Here is a 22,449-nt window from a genome sequence, read left to right on the forward strand (position 1 = left end):
AAAAGAGGCACGATAGATGTCTCTCCCAGGGCCACCCCGGCCTGCAAAAATAAACTCAGGAGATATTCAGCACAAGGTCTCCCTATAAGCAAACACGAGAACAGCAACCATCAAATCACACAAGTCAAAACCAGAGAGGACACAAGCCCCAATGTCAAACTGGTCCAGAATCAGGTCTGTTAAGCAAGGCAAAAGTCCAACAGCCACCTCAGATGATTGGCATGGTTTCCAGACCCCAGTGTGTCTTCAAATAGTGAAACTAGAAAACATAACAGGTAAGGTGCAAAAACAGCCCAATAAAATGAGCTCAGCTACCAGAGTCAAGCCTGTCCCGGAGTGGATTTTTCAAGCTTTTTAATGAAATCATTGGCTGCTTCGGGTGATTGAAAGGACTGCCAAACTCCATTACTGTAAATTCGCAGCAGAGCCGGATAGTTGAATTGAAATCTCAGGTGAAGGTCAGAGAGCTGTGTACAAAGTGGATAGAAAGGCCGCCTCCGTTCTTGCAATGCCTGAGAGAAGTCCTGGCTAATACGAATTAGGTTTCCATCATATTTCAGGGCATCCCTTTTCTTACGGTATAGTTGTAGCAGTTCCACTTTATGCCTGAAATTGAGGAGCTTCAGGATGACCACACGTGGACGTGTCTCCCGATCATGGCGGCGGCCCAGGCGATGAGCACGTTCAATGTGCAGAGGCCCCAAAGAGGGCGGGAGTGGCAATTCATCCTGCAGCCAGGTCTCCAGGACCCCCAATAAATCGTGGTCGGAGACCGTCTCAGGCATGCCCAGCAAGCGCAGGTTCGAGCGTCTGGAGCGATTCTCCAAATCGTCCAGTTTCTCTGCCTGCGCCCGAACCTGCGCCCGCAGCTCACTCAACTCCGCTCCCCGAGACGTGGATGTATCCTCTAGGTCAGAAACTCGTTGTTCTACCTCGGTCGTACGTGTCGCCGCCGCCGCCAGCAAGGTTTCAATATTCGTCATGCGTTCTGTAATAATTTCCAGCTTAGGACCTAGTACCTGGGCCAGCGCCTCCCTGATATCACTCAGGGCGGTCTCGGTCAAATTCGAGACCGCCGCCGCGGGACTTGCCGCCATTTTCCTCTCCCCCGGCCTCGCTCGATCTCGATCCTTGCGGGCAGATTTCGGGTGCATGAACTCCTTCGATCTGGTTAGATATCTGTCCATGCACCCCGAACGATCTTGTATACGGAGAAATCGCCACAAATTCGGCAGCAAAGCGATCAATTATTGAGCGGTGTGCAGGGCAGCCCCGGAGCTAGCAAGGAAGCGTCCTCACCGGCTCATGGCATCACGTGACTCCCTTATGGTAATCTTTAAAATACTTAAGAGTGCCTGACTACTAGTCAATGTATTGCAAACCACTTTGGGTGAATCTCTTCATGAAAAGGCAGTTAATCCAAAAGAAAGAAAACCCATCCCAAGGAAGCACCAGCAACAACCCCTTTCTGTTCCTGTTTACTTATCTACTCCGCAAAAGTATGAGACCTTTCTTTTAAAAAATGGCATGAGAAGTTTTGGAAAACCTCATAGGCCCCTCAGCCATTTTCCCAGCAGGCCATGTTAACACACCTGCGGGAAATGAATCTTTTTTTGTTGTTGTTTTAACATTTTTTATTGATTTTTTCTTCATATAACAAGTGTGTCATAAAGATTCATACAATTACCTTAAGTATACACTTGATATCTCCATAACATATTGTACATACAACATATCTTATATAATTCTTACTATAATTTTAGACATCATATAAAAATTTAATAATTTTATCAACTATTATTCAATTATGAATCCCTTTCCCTCCCTTTATTTTGTTAGTTGCACACAATATAACAACTATTATGATTATTTATAATTTATGATAAAGAGAATAAACCTACCCCCCCCCTACTTTATCAAGTATCTTATTATGGGAAAAATTATATCAATCATTACAAAAATCTGTTAATGGTCCCCAAATCTTCTTAAATTTATCGATATATCCTTTTTGTGTTGCAAATGTACGCTCCATCTTATATATATGGCAAACTGAATTCCACCAAAAGTTGTAATTTAATCTGTCATAATTCTTCCAATTGTATGTTATTTGTTGAACTGCTACTCCAGTCAATATAAATAAAAGTTTGTTATTATTTGACGAGATTTGACTCCGAGCTCTCATTGCAGTACCAAACAAAATCGTATCATATGTCAAGGCTACCGGATTTTCCAACATCCTATTTATTTGAGGCCAAATTGATTTCCAAAATAGCAATATGAATGGACAATGAAATAAAAGATGATCTAATGTCCCCGCTTCTAGATGACAGTGCCAACATCTATTAGACTTAGAACTATCAAATGAATCTAAAGCAGGAAAGCAGAGCAGGCCCACCTGCTCAGCCTTTCCAGGGTTGAAGTTAGCACCAGAAGGTTATCTCAAAAAGCAGAATACAAGCAACTTACTACTCCACCCGATTACCTGAACTAGCCTAAGTATACAAAAGGTCAGGAAGTGTGTCCATCCTAGGACTCAGTAGTTCCCTTTTCCTCCTCAGTCCATTGGTCAAAGACAGCTAACAGACTGTAAGGGAAGGTAAGAGCGGTAGCTGGGATATGGAAGTCGGCCTTCCCCTACGGCCCTGCAGCATGGAGTTTTCTGATCTAAATTTAATCAAGGAGTTTATGAGTGCCACAAATGCTCAGGTCCCCAGACTATCCATCCTGCATATGACACGAAGCATAGAAACATAGAGTATGACGGCAGAAAAGGGCCGTCGGCCCAACAAGTCTGCCCATTTGAAGAACCCTTCCTCTAAGAATTTCCCGGAGCGAACCCACTCTAAGAACCCTTCTTCAACAAGAACCCTCTTTTTAAGCATTTCCTCTGAGCGAACCTACATGTTTATCCCATCGTCCCTTGAAGTCGAGTGCGTTACTGGCCTCAACTTCCTGATGTGGAAGACCATTCCATCGATCAACCACTCTTTTGGTGAAGTATTTCCTGATGTCACCATGTATATAGACAGTAAATTTCCTTAGTGTTTTCACTCCAGTTATTAACTCAAATCATGATCACTGTTACCTTTTGCTGTAAGTCCTAGATCTAAAATAAAATATATATAAAAAAGTCACTGTAATACAGAATGCTATATATCTATGTATTGGTTAAAATTAGAACATCGAATCCATTATAAATTACTGGTCATGAGGCATCTTTGTATACACAATAAGGCTCCAAAACATTTGATGGATAGCACAGCGTATGTTGCGCTCGGTGACTCACGATGACCTACATATTCCGTGCCTAAAGCCAGTGGAATAAACTTCCGGGATATTTACGACAGCAATCTAGTTTGAAGAAAATGTTAAAGAAACATCTCTTCTGTAAGTTGAACTATGGGACCTGATTTATAGCTTTTTTGATGCAAGGCGCTGGTAGCCTCTTTGTAATTTTATACGTTATCACTATTATGTCATATTGATGTTTGATTTGTTGTATGTATGTACTTTACTGTGACCCGCCTTGGGAAAGGCTGGGTATAAAGAAATACAAACAATATTTACATATTAGTCTTATAGCCCGTTAAATTAACGGGTGCTAGAATATATGTGTGTGTGTGTCTGTCTTTATTTATTTTTCTCTCTCCTTAGCCGCTTTCTGTATTTGTATCTTTCTTTCTTTCTTTTTTTTCCTTGGCTGTCCACCACCACCCCTTGCCTGCTCCCCCTGTTCATTCTCCCTTCCTTTTACCTCCCCTGTGTCCTCCACCACCCCATCACTTCTCACCTTATCCAGCAGCAGCCCTTCTCCCTTTATTTTACCTCCCCCCTGTTCATGAAATTAAAAATAAAATTCTTTTTTTTCTACTTTTATTGTCTGGCCATTTTATTCATGTTTATCCCAGTTTCTGCTCTCTTCTCTCAATTTTCTTACCAGGGTTTGCAGTCTATCTGGCTCTTCTCTCATTCCTGTCTTCACTTCCTCTCCTACATCCATCTCTGACTTTAACCTTATCTTTCAGTTTTCCTCCATTTATTTTTCTGCATCTCTATCTGCTTCTATTTCTCCAGTTGTTTGTTTTTTGGGGAGTTTTTTTTTTTTTTTTTTTCTTTTTTGCTAACTCCTCCCTTCCAGCATCTTCTCTTTCTCTCTCTTCCCCCTTTATTTTCAGTCTTCTAACCAGTATCTGTCTTGCTCCCTCCATCCAGCATATCCTCTCCCATCTTTCCTCCAACACCTCATCTCTCTCTCCGCCCATCACCTTTTACTCCTTTCTTCTTCCAATGGAGTCGCGGGTCAGGCCTGACATATAAGGCAGGAAGCCGATTCCTCCCGGAAGCAGTCCTCCATGTTGTTTGCCGGTCGCTGGAAGAAGGGGGGAGTGATGAGCCTTTTCACGACTTTAAAAACTTAGCGGCGTAGTCTTTTGCTGCCCTTTCCCCTTCCCGCGTTCTGTCCGTCTCCCAGCGGCTTGCTGCGGTCGGAAGACTGACTGCAAGGTCCTCAGTATGCGACTGGAGGTGCACTGGTAAATAGGAAGACGTCGGGAAGGGGTGGGCAGCAGACAATGCGGTTCTCCAGCTCGAGGTGGAGAGCAGGTGGTGATGTAAAACGCGCGCATGCGCACTCGTGTTTCCGCGACGGATCAGGGAACACGACTTTTGAGTGCGCATGCGCGGCCTAGCATTTTATTATATTAGATCATATTGCAGACACCAGGCTTCCTTAGAAACTTCAGAGAAGCCCTGAGAACAAGGCGTTCCTACCAGATGCCAACATTCACACTATCAAACCACTCTGCCTTGCTGCGTGCCCACTGAATCCTCAAAGTAAAGCCTACAAGTCCACGAGTTCCTGCTCATATGGAGGTTGGTTATTTCCTCTCTAATACCGTAGTTCCTTTATACTTTATTTTTCCTATCATTTTCTTTTTTTGAAGATGCCTTTGATCTCTGTGTGACAGTGAAGGTGATTTATCAAATTTAAAAAAAAAATTAAACTCATCCACACAACCTTTCACAGTAAGGGAATGAAGCCACACTTTTCCACTACAGCACTTGGTGATAAGCTGGAAAGGAATGAGGGTAACTTTTGCTGATGCAGCATGAGCTAAGGAAGGTTTTTAAAAAGTTGCCATAAGTTTTAGAAATACCTCTGCTTTGGCACGCTGTCAAAATGATGTCAGGGGCTCCGTCTTCAGAAAGCCCCCATTACAGACCCAAAACTTTGCTATCTCAGAATATGCTAATTGTTTAATGAAGTAATAACGGAAAAATTGGATGGTGCAAATATTTCTACCCCAAAGCCTGATGTGAGCATTTCCAGGGGAACAGATGCAGCTAAAGTAAAAAACCATTTCTTTTGTTAGGCAACAGAAATAAATGTGTCCTGACGATGAGCCATAAATATTCCTTACTTCAAAGGCTTGTATTTTATCTCCTCCACTGGAATTCCAAAAAGCTCCTTAGCGGCATGTCTGAAGATGTGCTCCAGGTATCCCCCAGACCCTCCTCCTGAATGGCTCTGCAGCTCCTGCTCCAAAGCAACATTAAAGCTGCAAAGACACAAAGCACAAGGGAGCTGGTAGTACTTGTTGGAGAGAAAGTCTCAGGTTTGCAATCCCTGCTTTTGCTGCTGCCAAATTAAAGAGCTAAAATGACATTGCCCTGTTCATCTGACGCCCGAGATTTATCAGAGCAAACTCTTCAATCTCTATCAGTTCTTAAAGCAGGTTTGCTTTGTTTTTGGAAGAACTATATAAACATTTATTTTGTTTAGTGAATCTCAAAACATTGTAGTTTATTATTTCTTAGGTTTTAGATGTTCTGGGTGACTCTATCTATTTATTTATAGCTCTTTTGAGAATAGCAAAGTGTATGTTCTACTTCTCTGTTTGTAATCTGCCTTCAACTTCAAGGTATAGGCAGAATATAAGAGACGAAATGTAACATAACCTTGTGCAATTCCACACAGAAAATAATCAGCTGTTGGCAAAGGAGGAAAGATCTGCTCTGCTGTTTCCGTACTGTTGGAACGCTTCTTTCACACTGATTTGGTTGCAATGAGACTATCACAGCATTTTCATCTTTCCTTCTGTCATAATGGGGTGTGTTCATGATTTTCAGGACAGGCCTCTGTGTGCCTTTATAAAACAAACAGACTCTCAGAATGATCCCCGGGGCACTTCAGTTCACACAAAGCTTTTACATCTCTTTTAAAGTAATACTGCTTATATTTGCACGAGACGATGGGCCCTCAATGGTGGAATTCTTTGCCACAATACATTAGAAATGAAAAAGATCTTACAGCTTTCAAAAAATCCTTAAAATCTTATTTTTTTAAAGATTTTTTGAAAGCTGTAAGATCTTTTTCATTTCTAATGTATTGTGGCAAAGAATTCCACCATTGAGGGCCCATCGTCTCGTGCCTACTATTTTAAATATAAATTTCTAAATACATCAAAGTTTTATTTAACCCCACTCCCTTTTGTTTTTTTTCTTCTCGTTCTTTTCTTCTAAGACAAAAATTGTAACTTTTCCTCTTTCCCCCCTTACTCATGTTTGTATTATATGAAAGAATTTTGTTAATTTGTTTGTCTTTACGTATTATACTTTATTTTTGATTCTGTTCATCGCTTAGTGTTTCTAATAAGCGATTCATCAAATGTTAATAAAACTTGAACTTGAACATTTCTTACATGGCAACTCTGCCTGAAAACACCTAAGCCTAGACCTCTGTACAAACCCACACACAGTTTCATAATCTACACGTTTCACAATGATGTAAACAGAAGGGGGAGGGAGGGACTGTCTCAGCAAAGGGGCCTATTTTCTAATAATACACATTAAGGACATTAGCACACTTTAGCCCTATATGTATGACAGGTATCTAGGGATGTGTCTGAGGATTGGGTTGGGAAACCCTGTTGTAGAATAATGATGCACTCGTGGAGGCTCTATTTCCAAACAATCAGTGTCCAAACTCGTCTGGATAGGAATTAGATCCAGCCCTGCTTTCTTCCTGTAGAGAGGTTCTACAAAACCCTAGGCTACAGGGCACCAGGCATCGTGATAAAGACCAATAAAAAAAACAAAAAAATTGTCAATAGCTCTAAAGACTAGAACAGGGCTTCTTACATGGAATCCAAAGAGGCTGGTGCCACATCTGACAAAGACACACCCTCTTCCTCTAGCATCCGCAGCACTTCTCCTGCAGGGAAAATCATATCACAAACGTTAGACAATTCTTTTCATTAAAAAATATCATCCTCATGTCTACTTATTAGAAAAATAAAACAACTATTGTTAAATTCTAATTTAGACTGTATTAAAATACTACATTTACAGCTGTGACATTAAACAAGGTATGTTATCCTGATGCAGACAAAGGAAAGGGGGAAAAGACAAAGCAGTCGTACAACTTCTGCATGCTTCAAGCTAAACAAGTCACATCCTCTTGCAGGCATGGGCTGGAACTAGAGAATGACACGGGGACAAAGTTTGTCCCCTGCACAAGCCTCGAATGATTTTATAATAAATTCATTTTATTGAAAAGAAACAATATTCTGTACAGCTGTTCATTTTATAAATCACAAATATAGAACAAGGATCAACAAAACCCCTTCCCCCCTCCACTATCAAGCCAAATTACTACAAAATGCTGCACCTTCCATGAAATATGACACCAAAGATCGATCCATTTCCTTCTATACTGCACAAAGTATAAAGATCACACATGCCAGGCCTGGTGTTAGCAAAATGCAACTGTCCCCTGGCCAGAAGAGTCCTAGGCCTGCTTGAAGTGGGCTTTGTGGTCCCCAGCTATATCTAACACCAGCTCTGACAGAATCTGCATTTGAAATCTGATACAGTCTAATCACAAAAGAGAAAATAAAAGTTTTTTCTACCTGTTGTCTGGCCATTTTATTTTTCAAATCACGTTGATCCCAGGTTTTGGTTTCTGCTTCCTTCTGTCTTCTCTTAACTCACTCACCAGGGTCTCCTGCCCATTTGACATGTCTCCCATCTCTGTATATGTATTTTTTCCCGGGTTCAGCATCACCCTTCTCAGTGTCTCCTATACTCCCTGCCATCATCACCATTCTGTGGCTCTGTCCCCTCCCCGTGTCCAGCGTCACTGCTCTGTGTTCCTATGCCACCCCCCCCCCCCAAGTCCAGCATCGCCCTTCTGTGTTCGTATTCTCCCCTATGTCTAGCCATCTTTCCTCTGTGTCCATATACCCTCCTAAGTCTAGCATTGCCCCTCTGTGTCTATTTACCACCCCCAAGCAGCGTCCCCTTTGTGTCCCTGTCCCTATGCTCCCATCCATGCCTATCATCTCTCCTTTTTCGTATCTCATGTGTCCAGCTTCTCTTTCTTACTCCCTTACACCAATGTATCTCTTGCCCTCTCTTCGCTGTGTTCAGTATTTCACTTCCTCTTCACAAAACCAAAGTTACATCACGGAGGGACTCGGCAGGCCTCTGAAGATTCTTCTCTGTGGCATGTCTGAGGCTCCTAAAGGTAAAATAGGCACTGGGCAAGAGGGACCTGGGGAGGATGGCTTAGGGGATGCCAACCCACAGTGAACTAACTGCAGTTTTTCCCATACTTGTGTTTTTACTGCGGGAACCTGTGCCTGTGTCATTCTCTAGTTAGAACAGAAACTTCCTCTGAAGTTCAATAGTCAGGAAATTATTACACGAGCATTCGGTGAAGTTTTCACTTCCTTTTTCACAGATCCAGGTGCAATAATAATCCTGTAGTCACATTAAAAAACACATCCAGTCTCCAGGGATAGCATTTGATTTAGGATGAAGGCATTTTGATCAGACTCCTCCTGCTCCCTTACCTGTAGTAATCACACAGTCCACCTCCCTGGTCTCGGACTCTTTGATAAAGAAGTCTGGCCTGGATGCCTCCAGTTTCTTGTCATAGCAGGGCATTACGCTCACGTGATAGATGCACTCTGGCAGTACACGCTAAAAAAAAAAAAAAAAAAAAACAACCCAGAGAAGCTTGAGTGGAGTGACAGGACATCCATTTAACATTTATTAAATGGAATCTCATGGGAAATAAAGAGGTTTCTGCTCTCAGGAACACCCGAGCCATCAGCGACAGTGTCTTCAACATCCTTAATGGACTGAATCCAATCTTGGGACAATTTGGAAGTAAAATCCAGAACCTATCGAGTCATTTGGCCTTACAAGACCAGAGAATAACAGCTCACTCCTGCTCTGTTATTTGACTAAATAGCCCGTAGAGGCAGTTGGGCACGATCTTGTCTTTTTAAAGTTTCTTTTTAGTAAATTCTCATTTGAACATTCAGTTGATAGCAGTTGTGCAAAATCCTACAACACATCTTCAAGTCATGCTTTTATGTCTCTCAAGCTGTGGCACCAGATTCTAAAATACTTTGTGGTTAGGCCAACAGCCAGCTTCTCAATAATTTCATCCCGATCCTGGCACTAACATCAGCTGAGAGTAAAGTAAAACAGCTCTTCTCTCAGTTCCGCTGGCCCTCTTAAGGGTGCGGGATAGGAGCCTAGGCACTCAAATTCCATTACAGACATCAAACATTTAGGCCCCCACACTTGTACCACCCATACCTGTGTAACTTACAGCCTTCTGTTAATTATGCTTGCAAATTGAGTCCCGCCCATGTCATTCTAAACATTTTTATGCATACTCATAGGTGCCTGGATTATAAATTTCCCACAAGAGCACTTAAACTGTAGAATGCAGTGGTCAGACCACAATATCAGATTCCCAGCGATCAAAAGCCATTTCTGGGTCAAATTCTTTAGAACAAATATCAAATCCAGGGTATTGCACTGGGTACGGGTGGGTGCATGTACCAGTTAAATAAAGTCCAAAGATTCTAAGAGGTCTAACAAGAGCTAATAAGGACCCATTGCAAACCTGACATGTTTTACCTGTTGTTTTGCAAAGTAATCCTTGATCAGGGCACCCATGACCTGCTGAGGAGACCGTGTGGTACTGATGTAAGGAAGAATGGATTGTCCATGTGTTTTCTCGGCATAGCAGATCCAACCTGGTATCAGAAACAAAGCATCAGGCAAAGCACAAATCATTCCCAGCCAGGAATTGCTGCCACCTTGAATGTCTACACATGATTTCTGATCTGAAGAAGTGTTACCTTCAAAAGCTCATCATAAAATGCATTGAGTTAGTCCAATAATAACAAAAGGTATCACCTTATTTCCTTTGTTTTTTTATTTCTTTATACTACATGTGAAGTGCAAGGATAAATTAGTTCGTACCTCATAATTTTCTTTCCGTTAGTCCTGACAGATCAATCCAGATACTTGTGGATTGTGTCCATCTACCAGCAGGTGGCGATAGACAGCGCTCTGAAATACAGACCTCTGTGCAGCAGCCTCATTTCCAGTATTCCACATATCAGAGCAATAAACCAAGGAAATCCCTTGAATTTTCTTTGCCTCTGTAAAAGAACAAAAATCCCCCCAAACCAAACTATGTTGTACCAGTCTATACTGAAAAGGGAATGGAAACAAACGTGCACGCTCTTCTCTTTTTTTTTCTTCTGAGTAACCAGACCCCATGTCAGGGCAGACCTCTAGATTGATCTGCCAGGGCCAATGGAAAAAAAAAATTATCAAAAAACTAATTTCTCCTTCCGTTGCATTCCACAGATTAGTCCAGATACTTGTAGCAGTCCTCATGTCAGAAGGGACCTGGCAACACCAACCACTAACACCAAGGCCTCACAAGCTGCAACATCGAATTATTAGGTCCCTTTTCCAGTTCCCTTAAACATCTTAATACACTCGCTAGTAATCTCCCAAATTGATTATTGCAATTCTCTTTATAAGGGAATACTTCAAAAGGAAATCAGACGGCTTCAACTCATTCAAAATACTTCAATCAAAATTATCACCAATTCCAAGAAATATGTTCACGTCACCCTTCTGCTTAAAAACGCCCATTGGCTTCCCATCCCTCACCGAAATGCTTTCAAAATTAATCTACTCACTTTGAAAACACTCAAGTCTAGACAGACAGTCTTCATTGATAAATTACTTATTCCGCGCGCCCCTTCTAGATATCTTAGATCTTCTTCCCAAAATTTTTCTCTCTGTCTCCTCCCTTAAGACTTTCCATACTCACCGTGCAACTTCATTTGCTATTACTGCTCCCCTTATCTAGAACTCTCTGCTCTCCCATCTCAGGGAAGAATCTAATATAGATCAATTCAAAGGAGCTTTAAAACGCTTTTGAACATTGATACTGTTCTTTTTCATGGACTCTGTAAAGGCATCTTTGAATAATATTTTCCCCTCACTTTTGTTCTTCCCTTCATTGATCTCTTTTCTGACTATATTGTAGTTTATCCCTACTCCTTTTGTTCCTTATTTTAAATCTGTAAATCCCTTTTTTTAAAATATATATATATTATTGTATATCGCCTAGAACTATGAAAGGCGATTAATCAAATTTTAAATAAACCTTAAAACCTTGACTATCCAACCAGTAATGCCTTGCAAAGGTATGAATCAATGATCAAGGGGCAGACCAACAAATCTCCACAATCGGAACCAACTGTGATTCCGTCCAGGGCGTAGACTGCACCCTTACCAACAAAGGCGGCAATTGCCTGACAAACACATAAGCAGACGAAATAGCCTCCTTGAGCCATTTCACAATCGTAGCCTGTGTTCAGCAAACAAAACAAACAAATGATCAGAGCGCCTAAACTCATTGGTATCTGATCAGAACACGACTCACATCCAGACAACGCAAAGCCCAGAAATCCTCTGGGTAATCCTCTTTGCGAAACGATGGCAAGGCAATCGGCTAATTAAGATGAAAGGCCAAAACCACTTTAGAAACAAAGGAAGGCACAGTACAGAGAGAGACATCCGTTTCCATAATGTGGAGAAACGGATCCTGACAGGACAGAGCCTGCAAGTCTGACACCCTCCTGGATGAAGTAATAGCCACCAGAAATACTGTCTTCTACATAAGATCCTTCAGGGAAAATCAAACCAGTTGCTCAAAGGGCATCCTTTGCATTACTCCACAGAGGAGAAATTGGCCTTCTAGGAGGCTTGAGATGATGTACTCCCTTAAAGAATCGCATGTCATCCGGATGCACGGCTAATAAGGAACCCTAAGATGCCCTCGAAAACAGGCCAGAGCTGGTGTTAAGACAGCGAGCATGAGCTGGGACCTAACAGAGAGGAAATGTCTTTTTTATTTATTTTGTTCTCGACACCACAGCGCCGACGTGGGGGTGGAGAGAGCAAAGGGGGAGTGGTGTGGGTGGGTGGAAAGACTATAAAATAAACCTGCCAGGACATTTGAAACAAATGTCCAATTTGGCGGGAAAATCAAATCAAAAGAATTGATTCAATAGGCTGAATCGGATGTACTACCAGCAACAACTGCCCTGGGGAGAGACCTGGTGCCACCAGGTTTGTACCATGGGCCGAACTGGCCTCTAATAATCCCCAAGGTCTCTACTAAATCTGAGGAACAGACCAGTCCGAGCTGCACAGGTTGTGACCATCCAACTGTTAGACAGAATACTGGAAATGACGCTGCTGCATTGGGGTCTATATGGCAGAGTTCTGGCGTTCTCTATCACCACCTGCAAGTATAAATAATAATAACATAATAATAATAACAGTTTCTATACCGCAGGACCGTGAAGTTCTATGCGGTTTACAATGATTAAAAATGCTTCAAATTGAGTAGAACTGACAAAGTTGAAAACTAGTAACTAATAGCTCGAGAAATCAGTTATTGTGGGAAAGATTGTACAGATCAGCTACTTAAGTACTTCAGGAACAGACACGTTTTTAGTTATTTCCTAAATTCACCATAAGTATTAGTAAGCATAAGTAATTGTTCCAGATTTTTCTCTGTCTCCATCCACTGCTAGATGGACACAATCCATTCATTCTGGACTGGTCTGGCATAGATGTAATGAAAAGCACATTTGCTCTTATCACTGACTAAATAGGGAGCATAATACAATGTGTGCAAACAAATCCACCAAACAGCAAAAACAGCCCTTATTTTCTCAATTTCCCTGCTGCTTTACTGAGGAAGAAAGTACAGGCCTAGCTCCTCGCCAGCAGTGTACCTGGACAGGCAGATGCCAGCATTGGCAAAGCCGCCCTCTCTTCATTCTGTCTCTGAAAACGTTGCACAAATTCTCGCTGACTCTCCAGCAGGCTGAAATTTCTTGCAAAGGTTGTATCAAACACGTAGTGCACACCTAGAAAACAACCACCACCAACATGTCTTAGGGTAAACAAACCTAGGGAACCCTCCCCCCGCCCCCCGATTCATGCTTTTCAATGTATGTTCCTGTACAACCAAGAGCTCTCATCACCCAGAGCTGTGCAATCTAGTTGTTGCATATTCCCAGCAATTAATCTGGGATTAGGTAAAAGAGTGATAATTCAGGATTTGCACCTGTTATGGATTTTAAAAAATTGCCCAATATCCAGTGCTACTTAACTGGGTAGGCAAGACTCCTTCCCAGTTAAATAACGCTGACTAGGTCTTATCTGGATATTCAGTGGTACAAAACCATACAGTGTTGCTGAAAATTTAGCTACACCACCATCAGTGCTGAGGACGTTCTGAGGCAAAATCTGGGCAGAGCAAGGCAGCCCCGATAGTCAGTTAAAACAGTGGTTCCCAACCCTGTCCTGGAGGAACACCAGGCCAATTGGGTTTTCAGGCTAGCCCTAATGAATATGCATGAAGCAAATTTGCATGCCTATCACTTCCATCATATGCAAATCTCTCTCATGCATATTCATTAGGGCTAGCCTGAAAACCCGATTGGCCTGGTGTTCCTCCAGGACAGGGTTGGGAATCACTGAATTAAAAGGCTGTCTTACATTGGCCAGGAAGCTATCTAGATAGTACCACCAAACATCAGTGGTATCTGGGTAACTCCCGGCAGCTGCCTTGCTGGATGTTCAGTGCCAGTTACCCAGACAGGAACCAGCACTTAATAGCCAGACACAATTTAGCCACTGTTTAACAAAACACTGACCGCCACTAGCTGAAAATTATCCTCAAAGCCTTTAGATACAATGACCGGAATGACATATAGGTATGTACAAATAAAATGGTTTTAAAATAATAATATACAATCAAATCTTTTTAGGAAAAGGGGAAATGGTAGAATTAGAGGACATGAACAAAGGTTGCAGGAGAAACATCAGGAAATTGAATCCCTAAATAGAAAGGGGATGGAATCAAAAACAAAACTTACCATATATACTCGAATATAAGTCGAGACCTCCAAAAAGGCAGTCTACAAGTCCCAATCCCTTTCCCTGATATTATAATGCCTGGCAGAAACTTAGCTAGTAGCAACATTCCAAAACAGATTGTGATGTCATAACGCCTCATTCCACCAATAAGAGTCAACCTCATCAGTGATGTCACAATGGCTTCATTGTTCTATACTTGGCTCACCTCTGATATTGTACCAGAGGAGAGTGTGGTGCAGTGCTTAAAGCTACGGTCTCAGCACCGTGAGGTTGTGGGTTCAAACCCCATGCTACTCCTTGTAACCCTGGGCAAGTCACTTAATCCCCCATTAGATAGAGTGTGAGCCCAGCAGGACAGATAGGGAAAAATACTTGAGTACCTGAATGTAAACCACTTTAAACTATAAGTGGTATATAAATTCTAAAAATAAATAAATATACTGCAGCTGTAATAAAACCACTCTTCGGACTATTGGCATAGTATTCTGTTACGATATTCTAAGACTGTATCACATATAAACTGCCTATATGTGCTTGGAATAGTGGTGAATTGCCAACTGCCCTGTTTAAGATGCCAGACAGAGCATAACCTGCTTGGAGTAGTAGGTAGAGCTCTGGCCGCCTTGTTGGGAGGACTGGATGGATCACATGGGTCTTTTTTTTGTTTTCATTTACTATATTACTAAGTAACAGTAAACTCATGTAAGTATTTCTGCCTTATAGTTTAAGATGGGGATCCCAGTACCAAGAAGAAATGGGTCACTGAGCTGGGGGAAAGGGAACGAGATTTGGATATAGCTCTTGCCTTTTCAGATGTACCTCAAAGTTCAACTACAGTAGATATTTGCTTGTTCCTGAGTTGGGAACTGAGGTGATGGAGGTTTAAGTGACTTGCTCAAGGTCACAAGGAGTACCAGCAGGATTTAAACCCCAGCTCCCTGGTTCTCAGTCTGTAGCCCTAACCATTAGAAACATAGAAATAGACGGCAGATAAGGGTCACGGTCCATCTAGTCTGCCCACCCTAATGTCCCTCCCCTACCTTCGCCCTGTGAATAGATCCCATGTGACGATCCCATTTGGCCTTAAAATCAGGCACGCTGCTGGCCTCGATCACATGCAGTGGAAGACTATTCCAGCGATCAACCACCCTTTCTGTGAAAAAGAATTTCCTGGTGTCTTGGTAATGGTTAAATGTAAAGGATTATTAGAAAGTTACACACCTATTTTTTTGAGGAATGCAGTTAGTTTCTTTGCTGTGTCAACAATGCTCAGGTGAAATCTTGCTGCCAAGGATGCCCTGGACTGGGGTGAAACAGACACTACAACCAGCTTTTGCTGATCGGACTCTGCAGCCTAACAAGAGAGAGATACAGCTTGCAGTCAGAGCAACAGCTGCTTCACAATGGAGGTTTGCACCAGATCGGCATCACTAATTTCATATATCTGTCTTCCCATATCAGCAACCAGTCTCATAAAACATAAAGTCTACCATACTGGGACAGAGCAAAAGTCCATCAAGCCCAGTATCCTGTTTCCAACAGTGGCCAACCCAGGTCCCAAGTACCTGGTAAGATCTTTTACCAAATGTATAAACTTCAAAACAAGGCATGTAATTACATGAAAACATGGGTAACAACTTTTAACAAGCACATGGAACAGACATTATAAGGGTGTCCGTGTTCATATGCCACAAAAGTGTACAGAAAACTAGCACATTCACAGGTAAGTGGTAGCTGGCCGACTAATGGCACATGTAAGTGGCATGGTGTGTAAATGCAAGGGTGAAGCGCTAGTTGTACACAACCCTACTGAATTTACACTTCAGTTATGCCAGTCTGTGGCCGATGTAACGGCAGATGTGTACATGGTGGGTGCCCTGACAGTATCTCGTATAATGAAATCCCAGCACTCTCACCACAAGTCTTTGGGACACCTAAAAGGAGATGCCAACTCATAGAGTTGCCCCCTTTGTGTGTGATGTTAGACAGGAGATGTGTACCTTAAAAGAAAATAATAATTGTGGTAGCTTGAATTATACCATATTTCAGCCTTCCTGCTGGGACAGCTTGGGATGTTAAATAAATAAGATCCACTGACATGCTCATTTATTCAGTTCACACCCCTTCAAAGGAGGTTGAAGGCAAGTTACACTTGGATATAGTATGTTTTCTTAAACTCCTGCTGGATCCTGCTAATGTAGTCGCATACCTGGTTGTGTTTTAACACCTTGTAGAGCTCCTCATGGCTCTGTTGCGTGATTAAAACGCTTTCTGCTGATGTGACACAGCCGCTACATGCTAAACAGTCATTCAAAGTGATCTTTGCCTTTTCCAGCTTTTGAGCACTTCCATCCTGGACAGAAAACCACCAGAAAATACACGAATTGGTAAAATTTAATGGGCTCTTTTCTCTTTATGTCCTGAAATCCCTTCCTAGCCAAGTACTAGAATGACATTATTTTAATCGGGGATAATAGAATGTTCTGACCTGGTTAACTTGAAAATAATTCCCATCGTCTTCAATTTTTATCTTTGCGGCTGCTTTGCCAAGTTTCTTCTCAATTTTTATTGGCTTTATACAATCCTGACGAGAAAGAAACCCAAAAGAGAAAGATGTAAAATGGAAAACAATCACCCCACGTCACAAGGGGAGCACTGCAGCATTTTCTGTGACAACCTAATGGTCCCATTGCTCGAGATGGCTTTTAAGGTCTATCCTTTAACTAAATGCCATTTAAATGTCTTTATTTGTCTTGGATGTTATATGCCACATCTTTGAAAAGCTTGAATGTGAAGATTCTAGATATGTGACTAACTTTAATTAAGAAAGCAAAGAAATTAAATGTGTACTCAGACCCTGAGACTTAAAGCTGTATTAGAATTTTCATCAAAACTCTATGGGGGCAATTGTATAACTGGGGGCTTCCAAATCGAGACCCTCAATGAGGTACAGTAGGAGCATATTCTATAATAGTACCTGAGCGTTCCAGTTTCACCATAGCCTCTAGGGCCAGCTCCAGGCTCTGTCCCTTCTACTTTGCTCCACCACCAAATGCCTGGGACAAACTGCCTGGCAGGGTACATCAAGCTCTAGAAGTATTCAGATTCAGACTAAAAGCCCATTCTTTGAAGCTGTTTTCAATTCCAAACTCCAACCCACCTGCTAAGCACCAATATCTGTCTTATCATTCCCTCTCTAATTTGCCCACATGAGCACTGTGTATTGATGCACTTTCTTTGTCCAGTTTGTCTGTCTTGACTAGATTGTAAGCTCTTTTGAGTGGGGACTCTCTCTTCTATGTTCTGATGTACAGTGCTGTGTATGTCTAGTAAATGATAAGAAGTAGTAATAATAATAATAACAACTTTATTTTTGTATACCGCCATACCCAGATGAGTTCTAGGTGGTTCACATTAATTAAACAGAGTTACAAGTGGTTCCGTACAAGATTGATCAGAGTTGCGAACAGCGAAGAGAAGTAAGGGGGAGAGGGGGGAGTCAGGGGGGGATTCAATGAAGGGGTATTAAGGGTCCTGGTCTATAGTACTACCCGAGAGAAACTTTATTGGAATATAGAAGACCTCAAGTAGAAGAAGAATTGATCCCATGCATAATAAAACAAACTCGAATGTCTCAGCAAATCATTAAAAGATATAAAAGACATCTTCCATTACTCAAAACGCTTCCTTGCTTTGAAAATAAGATTCATTTTCTCTCAGTCAAGGAATAGGAATTTAAGTGACTGGTTATGTCATACATCTAAAGAACGTTTTGATCAAGAAAGTATGGATATTGTACTGGGACATAGCCCATGTGGCCATTGCTCTAATTGTAACATAATGGTCACTGCCTCTAGCTTTAATAATCCGAGTGACGGCAAGAATTACAGTTTACATCATACCTCTACTTGTCAATCAACGAACATTGTGTATATACTTCAGTGTCCATGTGACCTGCTTTACGTAGGCCAAACCTCACGCACTTTAACAGTGAGATTGACGGAGCACAAAAGCTGTTTAAACACCCGGAAGTTGACGGCTCCTATAGTGACCCATTGTATCCAACATGAACATAGGTTCGAGAATCTGAAATGTTGTGTGATTGAGAAGTTGACTGTATCTCTAAGGAGAGGAGACATTAGGAGAGTGCTATGGCAGAAAGAGCAACAATGGATCAATCGTTTACAAACTTTAGAGCCTCGTGGTCTTAACACTGTATATGAATGGCAACCTTTCTTCTGACTGTTGCAATATCACATGAAACTTAAGATCGCTAATCTTGAACTTTGTAAAGTCCTATGAGACATAGGACTTGTAATCTAATTTGGTTTGTTAATAGCTGAGGTTTAGCCTATCACGCATCACGTTTTTGTGATGACGTCAAGTCGCCCGGTTCGTTCGTCTTTTTGTTCGAGCCGGGCGCGTCTCGCAGTCCCAGAACCATTTTGAGAGGCTTTACAATTTCCAGCTTTACAATTGTGGCGTTGGAAAAAGCGGGAGATATTTGGACATTGGATTTTTCCCCTGAAGTAGCCTTCTAGGCGAAACACTTTTCTGTCGGGATAAGGAATTGAGAATCTTTTGAGTCACTTCGCATCTTCAGATGAGTGGATGTTTTTCTCTTACTTTTGTTCCAAACTCCATGCCTCAACAATTGCTTATACCCGTAAAGTTGAGCTGTAGCCCTCGCCTATTTTGTAGTTAGTTTGGGATCCTGTTCATGCTATGAATATGTTCTAATATATTGAACTCTGCTTACATTGCTCACCCTAAAAAAATCTTTGAAAAAAATCATTGAAAAGCATGAATGAAAACTATTTATTTAAATGTACACGGAGTTTTTTCATAAATCAGTGATGATGTGAGCTGGCTCGGGTACTTGTGTAGTCCCGGCCTCTCACAATTGAGGTTTATTTTTCTCTGTTGTTTTATACTTTGTTATATTGATGGTGTGATGTTAAGAGTTTCTGTTAATGTGGTATGAATGATTCCCTGCTACTAAACATCATTTTCAATACGTTTCATATACATTTTAATATACACGATTGAATTCCCTTATACATTTAGTTCTATAGTACTACCAGACATATGCAGAGCTATACACCAAAAACATGGAAGAGGTGGTCCCTGCTCATAAGAGCTTACAATCTAGTCAAGACAGACAAACCAGACAAGAAGGCACATCTATACACTGTGCTCAGCAATAGATCGTCCACAGTTACACCAGCCATAAACCTGATGTACATGTGGGCATCTAAATGCTGCCGGGACCCAGGTAATTTACAATACTCTTAAAGTTATGCGTGTAACAGGGAGCCCTCTCTAGGGTTACCAGATGTCCTCTAAAAACAGGACATTTTCAGGTAAATCCAGACTATCTGGGTGGCCGGATGGATTTAGAAAACCTGGCACTTTGTCCAGATTTTGGACGGCCCTGGCTCTGCCAGAGCTCGGGGTCTCTGAACATGCACGGATATGGCATGCAGGCATGCGACATCATCGCATTACATCCTCGGAGGCCTTCCAGAGGTGGCACTGAGCTCCGGAAAGAAGAAATGAGGTTGAGTGGGGCTGGGTTGGGGCCACATGGTCTTTTTGTTCCATAAAAAAAATGGTATCCCTAGCCTTGCCCACACTCCGCCTGCATTTACGTGTTGTGCCAGTTAGATACCCTGTGCCAAGTGAGCATTTCCATTAATATTATAGATAATCAAAGCCAATCTCATTCTGACAGGTTGTGCATTAAAGGCACCACCTTTGAGTCATCCCCCTCCCCAATGTGCCGCGTCCACAGTTGCACTTCAAGGCTTGTAGGTCAACACATGAAGGGGTATGATCCGGAGAATCCGGATTTTACCCGGGGCAGTTCCCTAACAGAGCTCCATGAGGGCAAGCAAGCGCCCCCCCCCCTCTCGCTCTTTCGGGGGCACCGACCTGGGAGGGTCCGATAAAATCATCGAGGTCCGTCAGTTGTAGCGCCCCGCTGAAGTGCGACGCCATTTCTGCCACGCCGCCGTCAGGCGCGGCAGGAAGATGGACCGAGTGCCGCAAAGCGCCGTCAAACGCCAGCGCCTCGTACGCCACACCGCCGCGAAGGCCAGCGTTTTGCACCTGCGCACTTGCGGAACGGAAGAGGAAGTACTGGGGATGGGCGGGGCCTGAACGTCACTTCCTCCGTCGATTAAATGCCCTGCGCTGCCGCTTGGAAAGGAGAGGGACGTTACTTAAATGGTAAAATGGGGTGGTGGCCTTGTTAATCCACTTGCCAAGGTAGTATTAAATAATAATAATAAAACAAAGGAAATAAGGTAATTTAAAAAAAAGGTAAAAAAGAAATCACACTAATTATGAAAACTGGGGCAAAAGTTAGTGAAGCTCTGCTTGCATTGCCCCTGGAGGTACTTGTAAAGCAGACAGGCAGCCTCCGTTCACCACACAAGCCCCATTACTGCTTGCCACAGAAAATGAGGGTAGATGGCCCTATGGCCCATTTAACTGTTGAAAGGCGCCTGACCCCCCTTGATAATGCTGTAAAAAACAAAACAACAGACTCTGGTTCCCCTCATCACTACTTCCCCAACAGACCTTCCTCCTCTACCCACCCAAAAGCTGCAGCTGCAAGATGACAAATGTAGCCCTGCTCTCTCTTGATTCCTGATCTACGCAGCAGAAGGGGGTAGGGCCTAGGAGTGTGCACTGGATCCCCAGCTGTCAGTTGCAGGTTGAAGTGGAGAGGGGGCTAAGCATAGGTACAAGTCTGAGTGCGTGAGCAGCCCCACTACTGAGCGAGCTCTTTCACGGTGTCTACGGAGGTTAAAGATGTGTGCAGGGGATCTGGATGTTCTGAACTGGCATTGTTGCCACATCCTGCCCAAGATCAGACTCAAGACCATAAGGAGCTTCTGTGGGATTTGAACCTGGGCATACTGGTTCCTAGTCTGCCATTGGGCTTTTGCTACAAAATATTAAGCCAGGAGTGCATGGATCTAGATGACATATTGAATTAATAGCACCATCAGTGGGACACTGCGATACTACTGTATATTTATTTATTTGGTTTTATATCCTGTCCTCCCAGGAGAGCTCAGAATGGGTTACAAGTTTACATACATATTAAAGTGTATTTATACAAGGTGATGGCAAACATGGCATGGCAGGAAATGTCTGACAGAGATGGCAAAACATGGCAAAAGATAACATGACAAACATGGTATGATGAGACATAGCATAACACGCATTTTATGACAAAACATAGCATGGCAACCATAGTATTATATATGCAGACATAGTATGGTAAACATAGTATTATATATACAAACATAGCATGACAAACATAATACGGTAGATATATAAGTGTGATACAGTATATGTAACATGGTAGAACCTAGTGCAGTAGACATGGGAGGGTGAATATTATGTAGTGGGCATAGCATGAGAATTTGTAGCACGGTAGACTTTGTGGCAAATGTACCTTACTTACTATGAAAGATATTATATACTATACATTGTAGAATGAATGAGAAAATATGACAGTACGACAAAATTTAAATAACAAAAGAGATAGAATAATAAATAATAATAAACTTTATTTTTGTATACCGCCACACCAATGAGTTCTAGGCGGTTTATATCAAGAAAAGCCGGTCAATCAGCAAATCCTATAAGTACACCACATGGTGATATGGGCATAATTTTATAACTATGTGCCTCTGTTCAGGCACTCATTCTACAAAGGGCAGCAAGCATCTACAGTACTTTTTATTTTTTTTAGACTACATAAGATCATAAGAATTGCCACTGCTGGGTCAGACCAGTGGTCCATTGTGCCCAGCAGTCCGCTCTCACGGTGGCCCCTAGGTCAAAGACCAGTGTCCTGAGACCAGTCCTACCGGCATACGTTCCGGTTCAGCAGGAACTTGTCTAACTTTGTCTTGAATCCCTGGAGGGTGTTTTCCCCTATAACAGTCTCCGGAAGAGCATTCCAGTTTTCCACCACTCTCTGGATGAAGAAGAATTTCCTTACATTTGTACGGAATCTATCCCCTTTTAACTTTAGAGTTCCCTCTCTACCTTGGAGAGGGTGAACAACCTGTCTTTATCTACTAAGTCTATTCCCTTCATTACCTTGAATGTTTCGATCATGTCCCCTCTGGGTTTATATGT

General features: G+C 42.2%; 1 protein-coding gene across 1 annotated transcript in view; it reads right to left on the reverse strand.

Annotated features, from left to right (window-relative positions):
• Positions 1-20,472, reverse strand: part of CIAO3 (cytosolic iron-sulfur assembly component 3) — a 29,644-nt gene extending 9,172 nt beyond the window's left edge. The window contains exons 1-9 of the mRNA XM_033963500.1: positions 20,221-20,472; positions 16,775-16,870; positions 16,496-16,639; positions 15,508-15,640; positions 13,137-13,271; positions 9,940-10,058; positions 8,856-8,985; positions 7,141-7,213; positions 5,421-5,558 (exon numbers count right to left, since the gene is read on the reverse strand). Of these exons, the coding sequence (XP_033819391.1) occupies positions 5,421-5,558; positions 7,141-7,213; positions 8,856-8,985; positions 9,940-10,058; positions 13,137-13,271; positions 15,508-15,640; positions 16,496-16,639; positions 16,775-16,870; positions 20,221-20,286 (1,034 nt within the window). The 5' untranslated portion in view covers positions 20,287-20,472. The remainder of the gene's footprint in view (positions 1-5,420; positions 5,559-7,140; positions 7,214-8,855; positions 8,986-9,939; positions 10,059-13,136; positions 13,272-15,507; positions 15,641-16,495; positions 16,640-16,774; positions 16,871-20,220) is intronic.
• Between the last annotated feature and the right edge of the window lie 1,977 nt (positions 20,473-22,449).

This window comes from Geotrypetes seraphini, chromosome 11, assembly GCF_902459505.1.
Source record: "Geotrypetes seraphini chromosome 11, aGeoSer1.1, whole genome shotgun sequence".
In the NCBI taxonomy this organism is placed as follows: domain Eukaryota; kingdom Metazoa; phylum Chordata; class Amphibia; order Gymnophiona; family Dermophiidae; genus Geotrypetes; species Geotrypetes seraphini.